General features: G+C 45.4%; 1 protein-coding gene across 1 annotated transcript in view; it reads left to right on the forward strand.

Moving 5' to 3' along the window:
* The window catches only part of LOC145360880 (intercellular adhesion molecule 1-like), a 101437-nt gene that overhangs the window by 44038 nt on the left and 37821 nt on the right, over nucleotides 1-19578 (forward strand). The window contains exons 4-7 of the mRNA XM_080216380.1: nucleotides 3218-3493; nucleotides 4905-5219; nucleotides 10986-11264; nucleotides 11575-11856. Coding sequence (XP_080072506.1) covers nucleotides 3218-3493; nucleotides 4905-5219; nucleotides 10986-11264; nucleotides 11575-11856 — 1152 coding nt within the window. The remainder of the gene's footprint in view (nucleotides 1-3217; nucleotides 3494-4904; nucleotides 5220-10985; nucleotides 11265-11574; nucleotides 11857-19578) is intronic.

Consider the following 19578-nt stretch of genomic DNA (forward strand, 5'->3'; position numbering starts at 1 on the left):
TACTATGAGGGTGGGTGAGGTGGAGGGAGGTTATAATAAGGCAATCTGTAAGCAGGACCCAGAGCATCCTGTCACTTGCCATTTCAACACATCACCCTGCTCTCCTTTCCACATGCCCGCTGCCTTTTGCAATGTTCTCGCAAAACCCAGTGAACAACCTCAGTTTGAAGGAACAGCAGTGCCTTCTGGATTGAACATTAAGTTCAACAACATCAGAGCATGAGCTCTCCACTCCATTTCCATTTACTTTATTTCTTCTTATCATCTCATTCATCCATTCTTATCATCTTTCATTCTTACTCATATTTTTCCACTTCTCCAATCTCACTCTCCATTGCTTGGACGAGACCAGAAATTCCCACCCGAGGTCGATGGAGATTTCCATTGTCGGACCCTCGCCTGGTCCAATTCCATGGTGGGCAAAGTGGTAGAACTCTGGCCCATTCTCAAAACAATCACCTCCACAATCCGCCCCCCCCCCCACCCCCAGCTTTCTGCCACATTCCTCAGGTAATCCTTAACAATCTGTACCTCTGTTCTATTCTGCCATTCACACATTCTGACAACTTAATGAACACTCTTGACACATTTCTCAGCTTTTGCTATCCCTATTTACATTTTCTTTGTCTAGTATAGCAGCTCCCCCCTCCCCACCCCTACCCCCTTCAATTAATTAATTTTTACACATCCAGTAACAGAAGTCTGGGAGTTAAGACCCAATAATATTTCTGATAGGACCTGACTGAACTTGCCTCCACCACAATCTCAGGAAGTTCAGAACTGAAGTTGCTGATCTATGAATTTTGTTGAGACTCATGAAAGGAGGACGGCCCTGTTCATGATCTATTACGGAATCTCCCTCAGAGACAGGAAGAGCTCTTTCAGTTTCAGACTTCAGCCTGGGGGAACCGTGAGGAACCATTCTCTCCAAACTCCGCAATTATGGATTTTAATCTGAATTCGGCGGTTGGATGTATTTACATTTCCCCGGTAATTTTCAGTATAACAGGTAGGATAAAATAAACAATGTCAATTCCTATTTGTATTATATTCAGAGTGGCTACACTTTGCCTGATGGTTAATTTGGTGGAATGTCCTATTCTGTTTAAATTCAGCAGTGTGAAACATGACTTTGGCGATATCTGACTTCTTCCAGCGATAAAGAACTACAAAGCCCCTCTTCAACACCGACTAAAAACCCGACTCATTTGTGTCTTTGACACATTCTGTTCTGCCATTATTTTATAGTGTATAAAACTCTGACAGCAGTGGCCATTTCTCTGTACTTTATAGTTCAGCGATGGAATTGAGGACAGAAGGTGCTGGCTTCATTGCAGTGCTCGGGGCGGATTCCCTGAACGGAGTTTCCACACTCACCCCAACTCTGGTCAGTTTAGGAACAACCGGCCAGACATTTGACTCAATGAAACGGTCCCCAGAATATTTTATAAAATAACAAAGTTTCCAAGTGGACTTCGTCTTGCTGGCGGTTAGTGCGTGTTGTTACTGGCATCACAATGAAACCAGCAGTTGTGCGGATCTGTACGAGGCTGCAATGAGGAACATTGAAGTGGGTGAAGCATAGAGTTCAGTGACCATGCTGTCACACAAAGAATTCCTGCGCGCTTCAAAACAGGCCAGTGCCTCTGTCATTCGCACATTCCTTCCTGTCCCTCCTACTGGGTAATGGAACCGGTATTCAGTTTAATAACACTGTTTAATAACACTCCTGTCACTTTGTGACATTTTACCATGTTAAAGGCTCGATATCAATGCCAGGGTTTTCAGTATTGCTATTTGTAAACTGAGCGACTTTAATCTGTGGACTGTAAGAATGTGACAGTATTGATATAAAAGTGTTCCCTATCCCAGCCTCAGGCCGCACTCACCCGGAGGACAGATCTTGATTTTAGCCCATTTTCCTACTTTTTAAATGCTGAAGTGCTAAGGGTGCTGTCCATTCTTCTGTTGACCTCCTCTCAGTAAGAAGCCTCACAACACCAGGTTAAAGTCCAACAGATTTATTTGGTAGTAAACGCCACTAGCTTTGGGAGTTTGCCCCTTGGTCAGGTGAGTGGGGAGTTCGGATCACAAACAGAGCATATAAAGGCATACGCAGTTTACAGAATACTGATTAGAATGTGAGTCTTTACAGCTATCAAGCTGTAAAAGTGCAGACAATGTGAGTGGAGATAGCATTAAGCATAGGTTAAAAAAGAGATGTGTATTGTCTCCAGACAGGACAGTAAGTGAGATTTTACAAACTCAGGCAAGTCATGGGGGTTACAAATAGTGTGACATGAACCCAAGATCCCGGTTGAGGCCATCCTCATGTGTGCAGAACTTGGCTATCAGTCTCTGCTCAGCGACTCTGCGCTGTCGTGTGTTGTGAAGGCCGCCTTGGAGAACGTTTACCCAAAGATCAGAGACCGAATGCCCATGACCGCTGAAGAGGAACAGGAAGGGAACAGTCTTGTCTGGTGATTGTCGAGCGATGTTCATTCATCCGTTGTTGTAGCGACTGCATGGTCTCCCCAATGTACCATGCCTTGGGACATCCTTTCCTGCAACTTATCAGACAACGTTGGCTGAGTTGCAAGAGTATGTACCACGTACCTGGTGGATGGTGTTCTAACGTGAGATAATGGCATCCGTGTCGATGATCCGGCACGTCTTGCAGAGGTTGCTGTGGCAGAGTTGTGTGGTGTTGTGGTCACTGTTCTCCTGAAGGGTAGTTAATTTGCTGTGGACAATGGTCTGTTTGAGGTTGTGCGGTTGTTTGCAGGCAAGAAGTGGGGGTGTAAGGATGGCCTTGGCGAGATGTTCATCTTCATCAATGATATGTTGAAGAGTCCGGATAAGATGTTGTAGCTTCTCCACTCCGGGGAAGTACTGGACGACAAAGGGTACTCTGCCCACTATGTACCATGTTTGTCCTCCTCAGGAAATAGCTCTTTACACTTTTACAGGAAATTTAAATCTACCAATAAGCAAATACATTTATTAGCTGCTGGTTTTCACAACAATTAGTGAATTTGAATTTTTAGTTACCTCCTGTTGCTTTCTTTACAGATCCAGATTTAATTTCCATCAGTTTCCCATGTAAAAGTGCATGGTTTCAAAATGAAACAGCAGTTACTGTGGAGAGTTAATGATGAATTTTGTAATTAAATGCATTTCCGTTTCCTGCACCTATTGTGATTTGTTTCCTTGGCAGCTATTGTAACTGGATTTGAGATCAGAATCAACACAAACCCCTCAGCTGTGGAATTTGGAGATTCTTTAGAGGTGAACTGTACTACCACATGTACAGACCCAATAATCAATGTGGAATATAAAGCGGAGATACTTCCTAACACAATAACTGGCAGTAATTGGCGCAGAGACTATTTCCCAAGTGTTGAGGCATGGGATTTTGCAGCACCATGCTCTGTGATCTGTAAATCGGAGAATTCTCAGTCGAAGGTGGAGAAAAAGGTGGTCACGGTATACAGTAAGTGAAAACTCTTATTCTAACATATCTGATTACCTGGCATTAAAGGAAGATGGTGTCAGGGGACAGTTTTTAGTGAGAACCAGAATCTGATTTAGGGTAGCCCGGTGCTGGTCAGAATGGTCTAAAGTGGATCAGACACAGTTTGATCCTGTTCTCAGCTGGATTAATGGACTGTCATTGATTGAAGAGGCAGGTGAAGCAGCTCTTAGAGTCTATAGCAGAAAGTTCATACCTACCATTCCATTGTGATTTATTGAGCTGGCCTTTTGAGTAAAGGTATAGTGAAACCTTCGGAAACTCAAGAACCTGAGCAGCGTTTGAAAAAGTATCATTTTTTTACTTTATCCACATTTTCATCTTCCTCGTCCAAATACAAACTGCCTTTATCTCACCTCAGGATGTTGATGCTTTCACAACATAGGAGCTGAATTGTCCTCAGGTGTTTTTTCATTCATTGATGGGACATGGGGACCGCTGACTGGCCAGCATTTATTGGGTCCATTTATTTTTTAGGTTCTTCTCAGTTTGGTAAATTTTTGTATGGTATTTAGCAGATTTAGAAGCACCATGCATTGTGATCAAAGTCAACACAAACCCCTCAGCTGTGGAATTTGGAGATTCTTTAGAGGTGAACATTACTACAGACCCAATAATCAATGTGGAATATAAACCAGAGATACTTCCTCACAGATCAATTAGTAGTAATTGGTACAGAGACTATTTCCCGAGTGTTGAGGCATGGGATTTTGCAGCGTCATGCATTGTGATCTGTAATTCGGAGAGTTCTCAGTTGAAGAAGGAGTGAATGGTGGTCACGGTATGCAGTAAGTGAAAACCCTTGTTCTAACGTATTTGATTACCTGACATTAAAGGAAGGTGGTGTCAAGGGAAAGGTTTTAGTGAGAACCAGAACCTGTCAGATTTTGGGTCAGTTTCACTATTTTCATATCTCACTTGCAGGGGTTCTTGTAGCAGAGGTATGGATGTCCAGGAGTTTGTGACTGAATGGCAATTCATGGAGGTTTTTGACTATACTGTTGTTATCCATCCAATGAATGTGGTTGAGCTAACACAAATGTTATTTTATATGTATTACAGGATGAACATAGGGGAAAATCTCACTGCTGATTGGTTAGGCATTTGCAATAGATTGATAAAGGTTAACATTTTTGCAGCTAATTATTGATTAGTGCAGAATGGATGCTAATGTATTCCTGGAGTAAGAGCAGCCAGATGTGACTGATTCATACACTGTGGACAGAATCTTATAGACACATCGAGGCAGGGCAGGGCTGTAAAATGCAGCAAGCCATTTAAAACTTCTTTGACTTTGGTAGGACCAGAAAATTCCACAAGTGGGAGGTGTGGTGAAATACTGACCTTTATTTCAATGATTCTTTATTTACAGATCGCGAGATAAATATTATTTCACCTCCAGAAGTGCTGGAAGTTAACAGAACATATAGTCTGGAGTGCATTGGTCCGAGGGTCTATCCAAACAATAAACTCATACTCACATGGCTGAGGGGGAGTGAGATTGTTCAGAGTAATTCCACAGGAGAAGAAGGTTTTCCAGATGAAGATAAAAGATTGAGGAATGTCTTCAGTTTCACTGCGAGTGTGTCAGATGATGGACAGGTGTACACCTGCTTGGCCGAAGTGGATTTGGGCTCTAACAACAGAAAACTAATCACAAACTCCTCTGTAACTCTGCAAACTTACTGTAAGTTCACTCACGTATATAGTAAGTATTTGTTTTCCTGTCAGGGAATAAGCTAAGTACTCAGGTTTGTTGATAAAGAAATCAAAACAGGCTTGAGATGTGCAATTTGTCCTGGTGAGGGAGCTAGATAAACTGGGCATTGAACCACCAATAAGATTCTGGCACTGTAAAATGTTAGAAAGCTGTTCATCCAATCAGAGGCTTGTTTTTCCCTGCACTGGCTGCTGATAGGCTAAACCAATGCAACGGGAAAGTAAAACTCTGACTGGTCAAGGTGGAAACTGCAGGAAAGTAAATCTTCAAAGCTCCAAACCAGGTCCAGTGAGGGAGAAGGTGGATAAGAGTGAGGCAAAGCAGATGGCAGGAAGAGATCTCCTTTAATTAAAAATGCAAATTCAAAAATCTGATTGAGTGAATCAAAGGCAAAATAAATAAGAACAGTCTGCTGGAAACAGAAGAATCAGGGGGATGAGAGTGTGATATTGGCAAATTCCATAAAACTTCAGAATAAAGTGCAGTGATGGAAAATCTAATTTAATCTTAGCATGGGTAGTTAGAGACACAAAGCAACACAGCCAGGAACTTGCTAGGCAGCTTATATAAAGCATTCTGAAGGGGCCGTTTTCTCTCACCCTGGCTTACCCTTCTATCACCACAATACTCCCTCCCATTCTGAAGGCAGCACTCCATGCAAGCACAGAACATGCAACGTCTGCCCTTTCACTTCCTCGCATTTCACCAACCAAGGCCACAAACACTCTTCCTGTGTAAAACACTAAAATACTTGCACTTGTGAAGTGGCCATGCAGTAAGGGAAATATCGGCCATAGAGTAGGGCAAGGGGGAGAACAGGGATCAGCAGCATGTGAAAGAACAGGCAAAGGATGTGCATAACAGAGAGATGTGAGTATATGTGAAAGAGAGATGTGAGCGTGCGTGAAAGAGAGGTGTGAGTGTGCGTGAGAGATATGAGCGTAAGTGAGAGAAAGATGCGAGTATGTGTAAGAGAGATGTGAGTGTGCATGAGAGAGAGATGTGAATGTGCGTAAGAGAGAAATGTGAGTGTGCGTGAAAAAGTGATGTGAGTGTGCATGAGAGAGAGATGTGAGTGTGCATGAGAGAGATGTGAGTGTGCATGAGAGAGAGATGTGAGTGTGCATGAGAGAGAGATGTGAGTGTGCATGAGAGAGAGATGTGAGTGTGCATGAGAGAGAGATGTGAGTGTGCATGAGAGATGTAAGTGTGCATGAGAGACGTGTGTGCGTGAGAGAGAGATGCATGTGCGTGAGAGAGAGGTGTGAGTGTGCCTGAGAAAGAGATGTGAGAATGGTAAGCACTGTGGACTCACAGCACCAGGGACCCAGGTTCAATTCTGGCCTTGGGTCGTTGTCTGTGTGGAGTTTGTACATTCTCCCTGTGTCGGTGTGGGTTTCCTCCGAGTACTCCAGTTTCCTCCCACACTCCAAAGATGAGCGGGTTAGATTGATTGGCCATGCTAAAATTGCCCCTTAGTACCAGGGTAAATATGTGAGGTTACGGGAATAGGGCCCGGGACAGATTGCTGTTGGTGCAGACACAATGGCCCAAATGGCCGCTTTCTGCACTGTACGGATTCTATGATGTGAGTGTGTGTGTGTGTGAGAAATGGAGAGAGAGGCGAGTTTGTGTAACAGAGGTGAGAGAGTGTGTGTCTGACTTGGGAATTCAGTTCTCTGGCAGCACTCCTAATATTAAACACACTTTTGAGCAAAAGAAGCAGTATCACTCCTCTCTTTAAAAGTGACAAAATGAAGGTAATATTTAAATAATTTGTTGAAATAGAGAAATTATATTTTATACTACATGTTTACATATAAGAAATAGAAAAAAACTCCTACATTTGTTTTTTTATGTTTGTACGTATCCAGCAAAAACAGTCATTTTTTTCTGGTTTAAGTCTTCAACATAATAAGAATGTACCTGACGGGTTCCATGGTCAAAAGATTTCCATGGCCAAAGTGGTTGGCAAACACTGCTCTAGATGTAGAATTTATTTCTTTACGTGTCCTCTCTTGTGCTTTGTACCATCAAATCCTTTGTTATTTGATCTGTCCTGCTCTATATTTCCTTAACACCAAGCACCCATGCCCTTTTTGAGCCACACTTCCATTACAGCTATAGCATCAGCTATCTGCCAGTCCACAGTGCAGGGTGTTGGGTGCTCAGTGAGCTGTGGTACATGGGGCAGGGCGTTAACACTTTGCTGTAACTTAAACAAGACTGCCACTTGGTGTTCAAACTGTATCCTTCAAGCATAGCAGCAATTGTGTATCATGGTGGCAGTTAAAAAAAATCCACATCCTCACTGCAATGCTGAGAACTAAAGATAAGGACACCTTCAACTCTTTCTGCACTGAAGCAACCCCATTCCAGATACTAAAATGCTGAGAAAACACCCCAGAGGATCTCCTAAGAGCCTGGAAGCAGGAAAAAAGTAAGAAGTTTTTAAACTTTAAGATCTCTCTGTACATCAATGCTGTTCAGAGTCCTGCCATTAACTGTATACTTAACATTTGATCTCCCAAAGTGCAGCACCTCACCACTTGTCTGGATTAAACTCCATCTGCCATTTCTCTGCCCATATCTGCAATTGATCTATAATCCAGCTGAATCTTTTGACAACCTTCTACACTACTTACAACTCCACCTATCTTTGTGTCATTTGCAAACTTACTAACCCACTCATCTATGTTTTCATCCAAAACATTTATATATATCACAAGCAGCAGAGCTCCCAGTATGGATCCCTCCGGAACACCACTAGTCAAGGACCTCCAGCCAGAAAAACAATCTTCCACCACTACTCCCTGCCTTCTACGGCAAGCCAATTCTGAATCCAAGCAGCCAAGGCACTGTGAATCCCATGAATCTTCATCTTCTAAATGAACCTACCATGAGGTTCCTTGAGCTTCATGGGGGTGTAAGTCACATATCAATCCACAACATCAAGGCACAGAAGTGAAGAGTAAGTTAGGATAAGCCACCCCTGAACCACACTGCTGAATTACTTTTCCAGCGCTGTGGTGCTCAGTGCCCTTACAGGAAAGACCAATGTTGGGCAAGCACTGTGCAGTGTTTTCACTGCCAGAGACAGGGACATTTTGGGAAACTGTGCAAGTTAAGACCCCAACATTGCACAGACAATCCAAAAGCCATCCACAACGTAGAAATTAACCAGCTTCTCATGTTGTGCAACATCAGATGATGCAGAGATCATGTTGAATAGCCATCTAATCAACTACTGATAGTCCTATCCGACAAGGATCCGTGGCTGCAAGACCACTGGGTTCACATAACAGACACCCCACTTTATGGCACAAGAGGAATCCAACTCCCAGTCATTGCCGTGATACAGGAACTCTTGTGGTACACCAATAAACAGATCACAAACCTGCAAAATCAGCCTTCTTGTCTCCTCAGAAAGAATGCCTGCATAACATTCCTTCTTCTCCAGCCATCAGAAGAAGTGAAGACAAACAGGGTATCCACACAGCTGGATAGCATCTTCCCAGAGGTTCAACAAGCATTCAAATGTTGACTTCATTTAGAACCAGTCTTCTCTTTTCACACAGCAGGTCTTTTCTTCTCCACTGCAGGTCTCCGGGCGCGGGATGGTACGGTGACACAGTGGTTAGCACTGCTGCCTCACAGCACCAGGGAACTGGGGTGGCACTGGCACAGTCATTAGCACTGCTGCCCCATAGCACCAGGGATCCAGGGCAGCACGGTAGCACAGTGGTTAGCACTGCTGCCTCATAATGCCAGGGATCTGGGGTGGCACGGTAGCACAGTGGTTAGCGCTGCTGCCTCACAGTGCCAGAGACCTGGGCGGCACGGTGGCACATGGTTAGCACTACTGCCTCACAGTGCAAGGGACCCGGGGCAGCAGGTCGCACAGTGGTTAGCACTACTGCCTCGTAGCACCAGGAACCTGGGGCGGCACTGGCACAGTCATTAGCACTGCTGCCTTATAGTGCCAGGGACCCAGGACGGCATGATAGCACAGTAGTTAGCACGGCTGCCTCATCACGCCAGATTAGATTCCTGGCTTGGATCACTGCCTGTATGGAGTCTGCATATCCTCCCCATGTCTGCATGGATTTCCTCCAGGTACTCTGGTTTCCTCCCACAGTCCGAGAGACATGCTGGTTAGGTGCATAGGCCATGCTAAATTCTTCCTCAGTGTACCTGAACAGGTGCCGGAGTGTGGCGACTAGGGGATTTTCACAGTAATTTCATTGTAGTGTTAATATAAGCCTACTTGTGACACTAATAAAAAAGTAAATAAACAAACCTTCCCAAGGGCCAGATCAGCCTACCATGCAGGAGACTACCATAACACCTCTGATAGAAGAAATGGCAGAGCCAGAACAACCTTCAGGAAAGCCTCTATCTCCACCAGTGATGGTAGTTCCACCAACCACCGCACAAACCTGACAACCTCCAGCCTGCATGCAAAATTGCATCTTCTGCTGCTACCAGGTAGCAGGTTCACCCAACCTGTGCAAAGATGAGCTATGTAACCAGTCTTCTTCTACTCACAGAAAGACTCTCAATCACAAAGAGCTTCCAGATACACGAAAAGCCAAAGATAATACACCAACAAATTGACAAATACCAGTTTTGTCCACCAACAAAGAAAAAATCATGACTAACTACAACCAATCACCGCCAAATCATCCAGACTGACCTGAGATGGGCACCATCCATCAATGGGAAACTAAATGAATATAAGTATGATCTCCAAACCAACACCAGAAGCAAGAACCTCTGGATCCTACCACTCTCTCAAACAGACGGGAACTGAGATGTGGTAGGAGTACAAGACTCCAGACCGCCTGAACCTCTGATGTTCTGGAGTTGAGGTGGGGGGAGATGGGGTAGTAAGAATGCATGTCATTACTGTTAAAAGTGAAAATGAAATAAGGTAAGGTTAGAATAGTTCATAGTGTACCATTAAAGTTGGTACACAGGACTTGTAGTAATGTAAAACCTGAAGTAAACAAGAATCAGTTTCTATCCAGGGGATGAAGACTTGGATAGGAGTTGTAGCAAGAAGATTGGCACCTAAAGGGTTAATATGAGAATGAGTACAGTACCACCCACTGTGGTGATGTAGGAAGCTGCATGACTTGAGCTAGTGCCAGTCTGGAGATGAGTGACAATGTGTGAACAGCCAGAATGCAGACCTCCCCATGCCTACTGTAAATATGTACATAGGTCAGTGTGTTAGTAAAGACATCCTTGTACCTTATATAGCTCTGCTTCATAGTGTCTAAGCAGCATCCTTCAAGCATAGCAACAACAAAAAATATTATGATAACAGCAGCAAGGTACATCAGTTAGCATCAGGAAGGAGTTGCTGAGTGAGTTGATCACTCTGGCATTGAGCAGCCAAAATATAACAAAAAGTTTATACAATGAGCATAAGATTCTAATCTGAATATTTTATTCATTGTTTTAAATAATTTCAGCGTGCGTTCTGGATTACTAAAGGACAGCTTGATTTAATCTGATGGACTGTGCACTCCCAGCACTATACTGGATCAGAGGTACCTGTTTTCCAACGTTGAGTTTCTAGACCTTGGTTTCTGGGCAAACTGTGGAATGTGTCCCACACTGATACGGCTGGAATTGGGAACTCACTGACAGTGGGGCTGAATTTGTGTCCCATCAATGCTGTTTGTCTAAACACCTTTTTCATAATATTTCACATTTCTTTTCCAGATAAACCAGGAAACACAACCATTTCAGTAAATAACAAAACTGTGTCAGGATTTCCAGTAAATGTTAGTAAAGGTGATGAGGTTACACTGATCTGCAATTCCAATGGAAATCCCACACCTACATTAAAATGGGAAGATCCCAGTAATGGCATTAACGTTGAGATTCATCCTGAAATCCTCCGTATTTCCCACGCAACATCAGGACATCAAGGAATTTATAAATGTACAGCTACCAATCCATACGGAACTGATGAGAAGGAAGTCGACATCAGGGTCACAGGTCAGTTTGTAATATTGATCAGAATTCAAAGGATAAATAATTAATCTTTGGAGGATTGAAAAATCCCCATTTCAAACTCAGCTTGATTTAATATGATGGGCTGTGCACTCCCAGCACTATACTGGATCAGAGGTACCTGTTTTCCAACGTTGATCTTTTCGGCCTTCGTTTCTGGACAAACTGTGGAATGTGTCCCACACTGACACGGCTGGAATTGGGAACTCACTGACAATGGGGCTGAATTTGTGTCCCATCACTGCTGCCTCTCTAAACACCTTCTTTTTCATAATATTTCACATTTCTTTTCCAGATAAACCAGGAAACACAACCATTTCAGTAAATAACAAAACTGTGTCAGGATTTCCAGTAAATGTCAATAAAGGTGATGAGGTTACACTGATCTGCAATTCCAATGGAAATCCCACACCTACATTAAAATGGGAAGATCCCAGTAATGGCAGCAATGTTGAGATTCCTCATCCTGGAATCCTCCGTATTTCCCACGCAGCATCAGGACATCAAGGAATTTATAAATGTACAGCTACCAATCCATATGGAACTGATGAGAAGGAAGTGGACATCAGGGTCACAGGTCAGTTTGTAATATTGACCAGAATTCAAAGGATAAATAATTAATCTTTGGAGGATTGAAAAATCAGTTCAGTTCCCCTTTGTGTGTAGAAGCACCTTACTCCGGTTCTGTGTTTGCCCAGATTGCCTGGGTAGTAACACTGCAGGAGAGGAGGTACAGCTGTGAAAACACACGCTGCCAGTCCATGGTGCAAGCTGTTGGTAGCTCAATACATTGCTGGGAAATCATAGTGTAAATCAAACCAGGACATGCTGTAAGCACAGCAGGTTAATCAGAATCTGTGGAGAAAATCTTTGTGAATTCTTCAGGAAAACTAAACAATGAACAAAATCTTGAATCGAAATCAAGGTGGTAAAGACATCAAGGGATATGTAGATAATACTGGAAAAATTGCACTGAGGTATAAGATCAGCCATGATCTACCTGAAAAGCAGAATCAAAATGGAGCAAGATACAAACTGAGAGGAAGTATCAGTGAAATTCTGAAACAAGTTTAACAGAAAACTAGGAAATCAATAGGTGATGGGCGAACTTTATATCAGAAAATGACAAGCTGCATTAAATCAATTAAAGATAATACAGGGACAGAGTCTGTGAATAGCTAAAGTCAAAAAATGCTAAGTGAATTCAAATTGGAGCTCTGACGAGTCAGGTTTGAGTTTGAAACAGAACACTGTGGCAAATCCAGACTAAACAAGAGGAAGCCAATAACTTGGCTACAAACACCCCTCCCCCAATATTCTGTGTTCTGTCTTAAATTTAAACTATTCTCCCTTCCCCAAGACACTGACTGGCATACCTCATGCCAGAGAAGGAAATAGAGGCTATAGTGCATGTCATAGAGCTAATCATGGCACATAAGGGGCCATTTGGCACATTGAGTCCATGTCAACTCCCTGGAACAATGCAGTCATTTTCACTTCCCTGCTTGTTCCCCATGACACTGCAGATTTATTTCCTTCAAGTGACCATTCGATTTCCCAGACTCCCTCAATATATCTTGCCATCTTCAAAGATCAATGTATATGCATTCCTAGATTGCATTGTCCCTGTGGCATTAAGTCCAATTTGGCTCTACCTATCTGTTCAGCTAAACCACATCACCTGAAATTTCTCTGTATTTAATTCCATCTGGTAGTAGTCTGCACGTTTTGCTAGCCTATCTATATCATGTTGCAGGCAATTCATATCATTCTTACTATTTGGTATCATAGGGCAACTTTAAAATTCTACTTTGTATTGTCGGATCCAAGTAATTCATATCTAGCAAGGAAAAGCTGTGGTCTTGGGAAAATACAACTATCATTCCCCAGTCTCAAAAATAACCAGTTCATAGGATTCTTAAATCGGCCCCGCAGGTGGAGGATGTGGTCAAGAAGACGTATAGTGTACTGGCCTTCATTAATCGAGGGATTGAGTTTAGGAATCAGGAGGTAATGCCGCAACTTTATAAGACCCTTGTCAGGCCCCACTTGGAGTACTGTGCGCAGTTCTGGTCGCCTCACTACAGGAAGGATGTGGAAGCTATTGAAAGGGTGCAGAGGAGATTTACAAGGATGTTGCCTGGATTGGGAGGCATGCCTTATGAGGATAAGTTGAGGGAGCTAGGTCTCTTCTCCCTGGAGAGACGAAGGTTGAGAGGCGACCTGATAGAGGTTTATAAAATGTTGAGAGGTATAGATAGGGTGGATTCTCGGACGCTATTTCCCAGGGCTGAAGTGGTCACTACGAGAGGACACAGGTTTAAGGTGCTGGGGAGCAGGTACCGATGAGATGTTAGGGGTAAGTTTTTCACTCAGAGGGTGGTGAGTGAGTGGAATCGGCTGCCGTCGGTAGTGGTAGAGGCAAACTCGTTGGGGTCTCTTAAGAGACTTCTGGATGAGTACATGGGATTTAACGAGATTGAGGGTTATAGATAGGCCTGGTAGGTATGGATATTTTCGGCACAACTTGTGGGCCAAAGGGCCTGTTTGTGCTGTAGTGTTCTATGTTCTATGTTCTGTGTTCTATTATGACTCCAAAAGAGAAAATGCTGGAAAATCGCAGCAGATCTGGCAGCATCTGCAAGGAGAGAAAAGGAGCTGACGTTGAGTCCAGATGACCTTTGCAAAGCTAAAAGGCAGAGAAAGTGGGAGATATTTATATTATAGGGTGAGGGAATGAAAAGTGGGCTGATTATGCCCAGTGAGAGTCGGGAAGGGGCTGACTGTGCTCCCTGAGAGTTGGGAATGGGTTGACTGTATCCCGAGATGGTTGGGAATGGGCTGACTGTATCTAGTGACGATTAGGAATTCGCTGACTGTATCCCAAGATGGTTGGGAATGGGCTGACTATATTCCGTCACAGTTGGGAATGGGCTGACTGTATCCCATGACAGTTGGGAATGGGCTGACTGTATCCCATGATGGTTGGAAATGGGCTGACTGTATCCTGTGATGGTTGGGAATGGGCTGACTGTATCCCGTGACGGTTGGGAATGGGCTGAGCGATCCCATGTTGGTTGGGAATGGGCTGACTGTATCTCTGGATGATTGGGAATGGGCTGACTATATCCCATGATGGTTGGGAATGGGCTGACTGTATCCCGTGACGGTTGGGAATGGGCTGACTGTATCCGATGACGGTTGGGAATGTGGTGACTGTATCCCATGACGATTGGGAATGGGCTGACAGTATCCCTTGATGATTGGGAATGGGCTGACTGTATCCAGTGGTGGTTGGGAATGGGCTGAGTGTATCCAGTGACGGTTGGGAGTGAGCAGACTGTATCCCGTGACGATTGGGAATGGGCTGACTGTGCCCCAGGATGGTTGTGAATAGAATGACTGTATCCCATGATGGTTGGGAATGGGCTGACTGTATCCTGTGACAGTTGGAAATGGGCTGACTGTATCCCATGACAGTTGGGAATAGGCTGACTGTATCACACCACAGTTGGGAATGGGCTGAGGGATCCCATGTTGGTTGGGAATGGGCTGACTGTATCACATCACAGTTGGGAATGGGCTGACTGTTTCCAGTGATGGCTGGGAATGGGCTGACTGTATCCCATGACAGTTGGGAATGGAATCAGTGTATCCCATGACAGTTGGGAATGGGCTGACTGTATCCTATGATGGTTGGGAATGGGCTGACTGTGCCTCATGATGGTTGTGAATGGAATGACTGTATCCCGTGATGGTTGGGAATGGACTGAGTGTATTCAGTGACGGTTGGGAATGGGTTGACTGCATCTCATGACGGTTGGGAATGGGCTGACTGTATCCCGTCACAGTTGGGAATGCGCTGACTGTATCCCATGACAGTTGGGAATGGGCTGACTGTATCCCTTGACGATTGGGAATGAGCTGACTGTACCAGTGATGATTGGGAATGGGCTGACTGTGCCCCATGATGGTTGTGAATAGAATGACTGTATCCCATGATGGTTGGGAATGGGTTGACTGTATCCTGTGACAGTTGGGAATGGGCTGACTGTATCCCGTGACAGTTGGGAATGGGCTGACTGTATCACATCATAGTTGGGAATGGGCTGACTGTATCACATCACAGTTGGGAATGGGTTGACTCTTTCCAGTGATGGCTGGGAATGGGCTGACTGTATCCCATGACGGTTGGGAATGGGCTGACTGTATCCCGTGACAGTTGGGAATTGGCTGACTGTATCCCTTAACGGTTGGGAATGGGCTGACTGTATCCCGTGACGGTTGGGAGTGGGCCGACTGTATCCAGTGACGGTTGGGAATTGGCTGACTGTATCCCATGATAGAACATAGAACATTACAGCGCAGAACAGGCCCTTCGGCCCACGATGTTGCGCCGACCAGCTTTTAAAAAAAAACAACACTAACCCACTAATCTAAACCAATCCCATTTCGTCCATAAACCTATCCACAGATCTCTTAAATGCCCCCAAACTAGGCGCATTTACAACTGCAGCTGGCAGGGCATTCCAGTCCCTCACCACCCTCTGGGTAAAGAACCTACCCCTGACATCAGTCCTATAACTACCCCCCCTTAATTTAAAGTCGTGCCCCCTCGTGCTAGCTTTCTCCATCCTAAGAAAAAGGCTATCACTATCCACCCTATCTAAACCTCTAATCATCTTATATGTTTCAATAAGGTCCCCTCTTAGCCGCCTTCTTTCCAGCAAAAGCAACCCCAAATCTCTCAGTCTCTCCTCATAGGATCTCCCCCCCATACCAGGCAACATCCCGGTAAACCTCCTCTGCACCCTCTCCAAAGCCTCTACATCCTTCCTGTAATGTGGGGACCAGAACTGCACACAATACTCCAAGTGCGGCCGCACCAGAGTTGTGTACAGTTGCATCATGACGCTGCGACTCCTAAATTCAATCCCCCTACCAATAAACGCCAAGACACCGTATGCCTTCTTAACAACCTTATCTACTTGATTCCCAACTTTCAGGGATCTATGTACACATACACCTAGATCCCTCTGCTCCTCCACACTATTCAAAGTCCTCCCGTTAGCCCTATACTCAACACATCTGTTATTCCTACCGAAATGAATTACCTCACACTTCTCCACATTAAACTCCATCCGCCACCTCGCGGCCCAGCTCTGCAACCTATCTAAGTCATGATGGTTGGGAATGGGCTAACTTTATCTCATGATGGTTGGGAGTGGGCTGAGTGTATTCCATGATGATTGGGAATAGGCCGACTGAATCCCGTGATGGTTGGGAATGGGCTGACTGTATCCAGTGATGTTTGGGAATGGGCTGACTGTATCCAGTGACGGTTGGGAATGGGTGAGTGTATCCAGTGACGGTTGGGAGTGGGCTGACTGTATCCCATGACGGTTGTGAATAGAATGACTGTATCCCCTGACGGTTGGGAATGGGCTGACTGTATCCAGTGACGGTTGGGAATGGGCTGACCTATCCTGTGATGGTTGGGAGTGGGCTGACTGTATCCCTTGGCAGTTGGGAATGGGCTGACTGTAACCCTTGACAGTTGGGATTGGACCGACTGTATCCCATGATGGTGGGGAATTGGCTGACTGTATCCCATGACAGTTGGGAATGGGCTGACTGTATCCCGTGACAGTTGGGAATGGAATGACTATGCCCCGTAACGGTTGGGAATAGGCTGACTGTATTCCATGACAGTTGGGAATGGGCTGACTTTATCCTGTGACAGTTGGGAGTGGGCTGAGTGAATCCCATTACAGTTGGAAAGGGGCTGACTGAATCCCATGACAGTTGGGAATGGGCTGACTGTATCCCGTGACGTTTGGGAATGGGCTGACTGTGCCCGTGACAGTTGGGGATAGGTTGACTGTATCACATCACAGTTGGGAATGGGTTGACTCTTTCCAGTGATGGCTGGGAATGGGCTGACTGTATCCCGTGACGTTTGGGAATGGGCTGACTGTGCCCGTGACAGTTGGGGATAGGTTGACTGTATCCCTTGACATTTGGGATTGGACCGACTGTATCCCATGATGGTGCAGAATTGGCTGACTGAGGTCCGTGACATTGGGAATGGGCTGACCGTATCCCGTGACGGTTGGGAATTGGCTGACAGTATCCCGTGACTGTTGGGAATTGGCAGAGTGTATTCAGTGACGGTTGGAATGGGCTGATTGTATCCCATAACAGTTGGGATTGGGCTGACTGTATCCCATGATGGTTGGGAATGGAATGACTATGCCCCGTGACGGTTGAGAATAGGCTGACTGTATTCCATGACAGTTGGGAATGGGCTGACTGTATCCCGTGACGGTTGGGAATGGGCTGACTGTATCCCATGACGGTTGGGAATGGGCTGACTGTATACCATGACAGCTGGGAATGAGCTGACTGTAACCTGTGATGGTTGGGAATGGGCTGACTGTGCCCGTGACAGTTGGGAATAGGCTGACTGTATCCCATGACAGCTGGGAATGGGCTGACTGTATCCCATGACGGTTGGGAATGGGCTGACTGTATCCCATGACAGTTGGGAATGAGCTGACAGTATCCCGTGACAGTTGGGAATGGGCTGACTGTATCCAGTGACGGTTGGGAATGGGCTGACTGTATCCCATGATGATTGGAAGTGGGCTGACTGTAACCCGGTCTGACTGTAACCTGTGATGGTTAGGAATGGGCTGACTCTGTCCAGTGACAGTTGGGAATGGGCTAACTATATCCCTTGACAATTGGGAATGGGCTGACTGTATCCAGTGACGGCTGGGAATGGGTTAACTGTATCCCATGATGGTTAGAAGTGCGCTGATTGTAACCCGGTCTGACTGTAACCTGTGACGGTTGGGAATGGGCTGACTGTATCCCGTGACAGTTGGGAATGGGCTGACTGTTTCCAGTGATGGTTGGGAATGTGCTGACTGTATCCCATGATGGTTGGGAGTGGGCTGACTGTATCCCATGATGTTTGGGAGTGGGCTGACTGTATCCCGTGTAAGTTGGGAGTGGGCTGACTGTAACCTGTGACAGTTGGGAATGGGCTGACTGTATCCCATCACGGTTGGGAATTGGCTGACTTTATCACGTCACAGTAAGAATGGGCTGACTGTATCCCATGTAGGTTGGGAATGGGCTGACTGTTTCCAGTGATGGTTGGGAATGTGCTGACTGTATCCCATGATGGTTGGGAGTGGGCTGACTGTATCCCATGATGTTTGGGAGTGGGCTGACTGTATCCCGTGTAAGTTGGGAGTGGGCTGACTGTAACCTGTGACAGTTGGGAATGGGCTGACTGTATCCCATCACGGTTGGGAATTGGCTGACTTTATCACGTCACAGTAAGAATGGGCTGACTGTATCCCATGTAGGTTGGGAATGGGCTGACTGTATCCCATGACGGTTGGGAATGAGCTGACTGTATCCCGAGATGGTTAGTAATCGGCTGACTGTGCCCCGTGATGGTTGCGAGTGGGCTGTAGTTTGAAAGTGGGTGAACAACACAAGGAAAAGACTAAGCAATCCATGAAAATTTCCATTGTTTATAACAGGGGGATTTTGGAGATGTATTTTATCAATAATGTGTGTAACTGATTGTTTGGTGTATTTTTATAGGTGGAAGATATATGCCATATCTGGTGATCGCAGGAATACTACTATTTTTGTTGACTGGAATAATCTTGTATTTGATTCGCAAATACTTCCGAAGCAAAACCCAATAACTGTCCACAGACCCTCACGAATCAGGAAAATGACTTTTTAAAGAAATGTGATCCATATTTTATTGGAGTAACAAGAATTGCAAATATGTCTAACTGATTAAACTAATATTACATATCCTGATTTAAGCAGAATTTCTAGCAGTCCTGTGGATGGAGCCTCAGCTCGCCGATGAAGCCAGCTGCTGAGCTCTAGGGGTGCCACTGGGCAATCGCCCTGATCTCCCAGTGTACTGAGATAACTCCTGCCGCCCTGCATCTCCCACAGACATCGGAACCCATTCCCCTGGATATCGCCCCCGTCAACTGTCCCCCGGCAGCATTTCCCTTACCTCCACCCCCCATCCTGCCCCCGCCGATCATTTCCCTGGCAGCGGTCCACTACCCCCCACTGATAAAGTTCCCTCCCTCACACCCCTGCAGACTTTGGGCTTGTCTCCCTCCCTGTCATAGCACCGCCCCTCACTGGCTCCATCCCCACTCTGGTCCACCCCCTTGCCACTGCCCCGGTACAATTGTGGTGCCAGTTGGACACTGCCAGAGTGCCAGTTGGGCACTGCCTGGCTGACATT

Source organism: Carcharhinus amblyrhynchos, chromosome 33 (assembly GCF_965287045.1).
Source record: "Carcharhinus amblyrhynchos chromosome 33, sCarAmb.v2.hapA, whole genome shotgun sequence".
Taxonomy (NCBI): domain Eukaryota; kingdom Metazoa; phylum Chordata; class Chondrichthyes; order Carcharhiniformes; family Carcharhinidae; genus Carcharhinus; species Carcharhinus amblyrhynchos.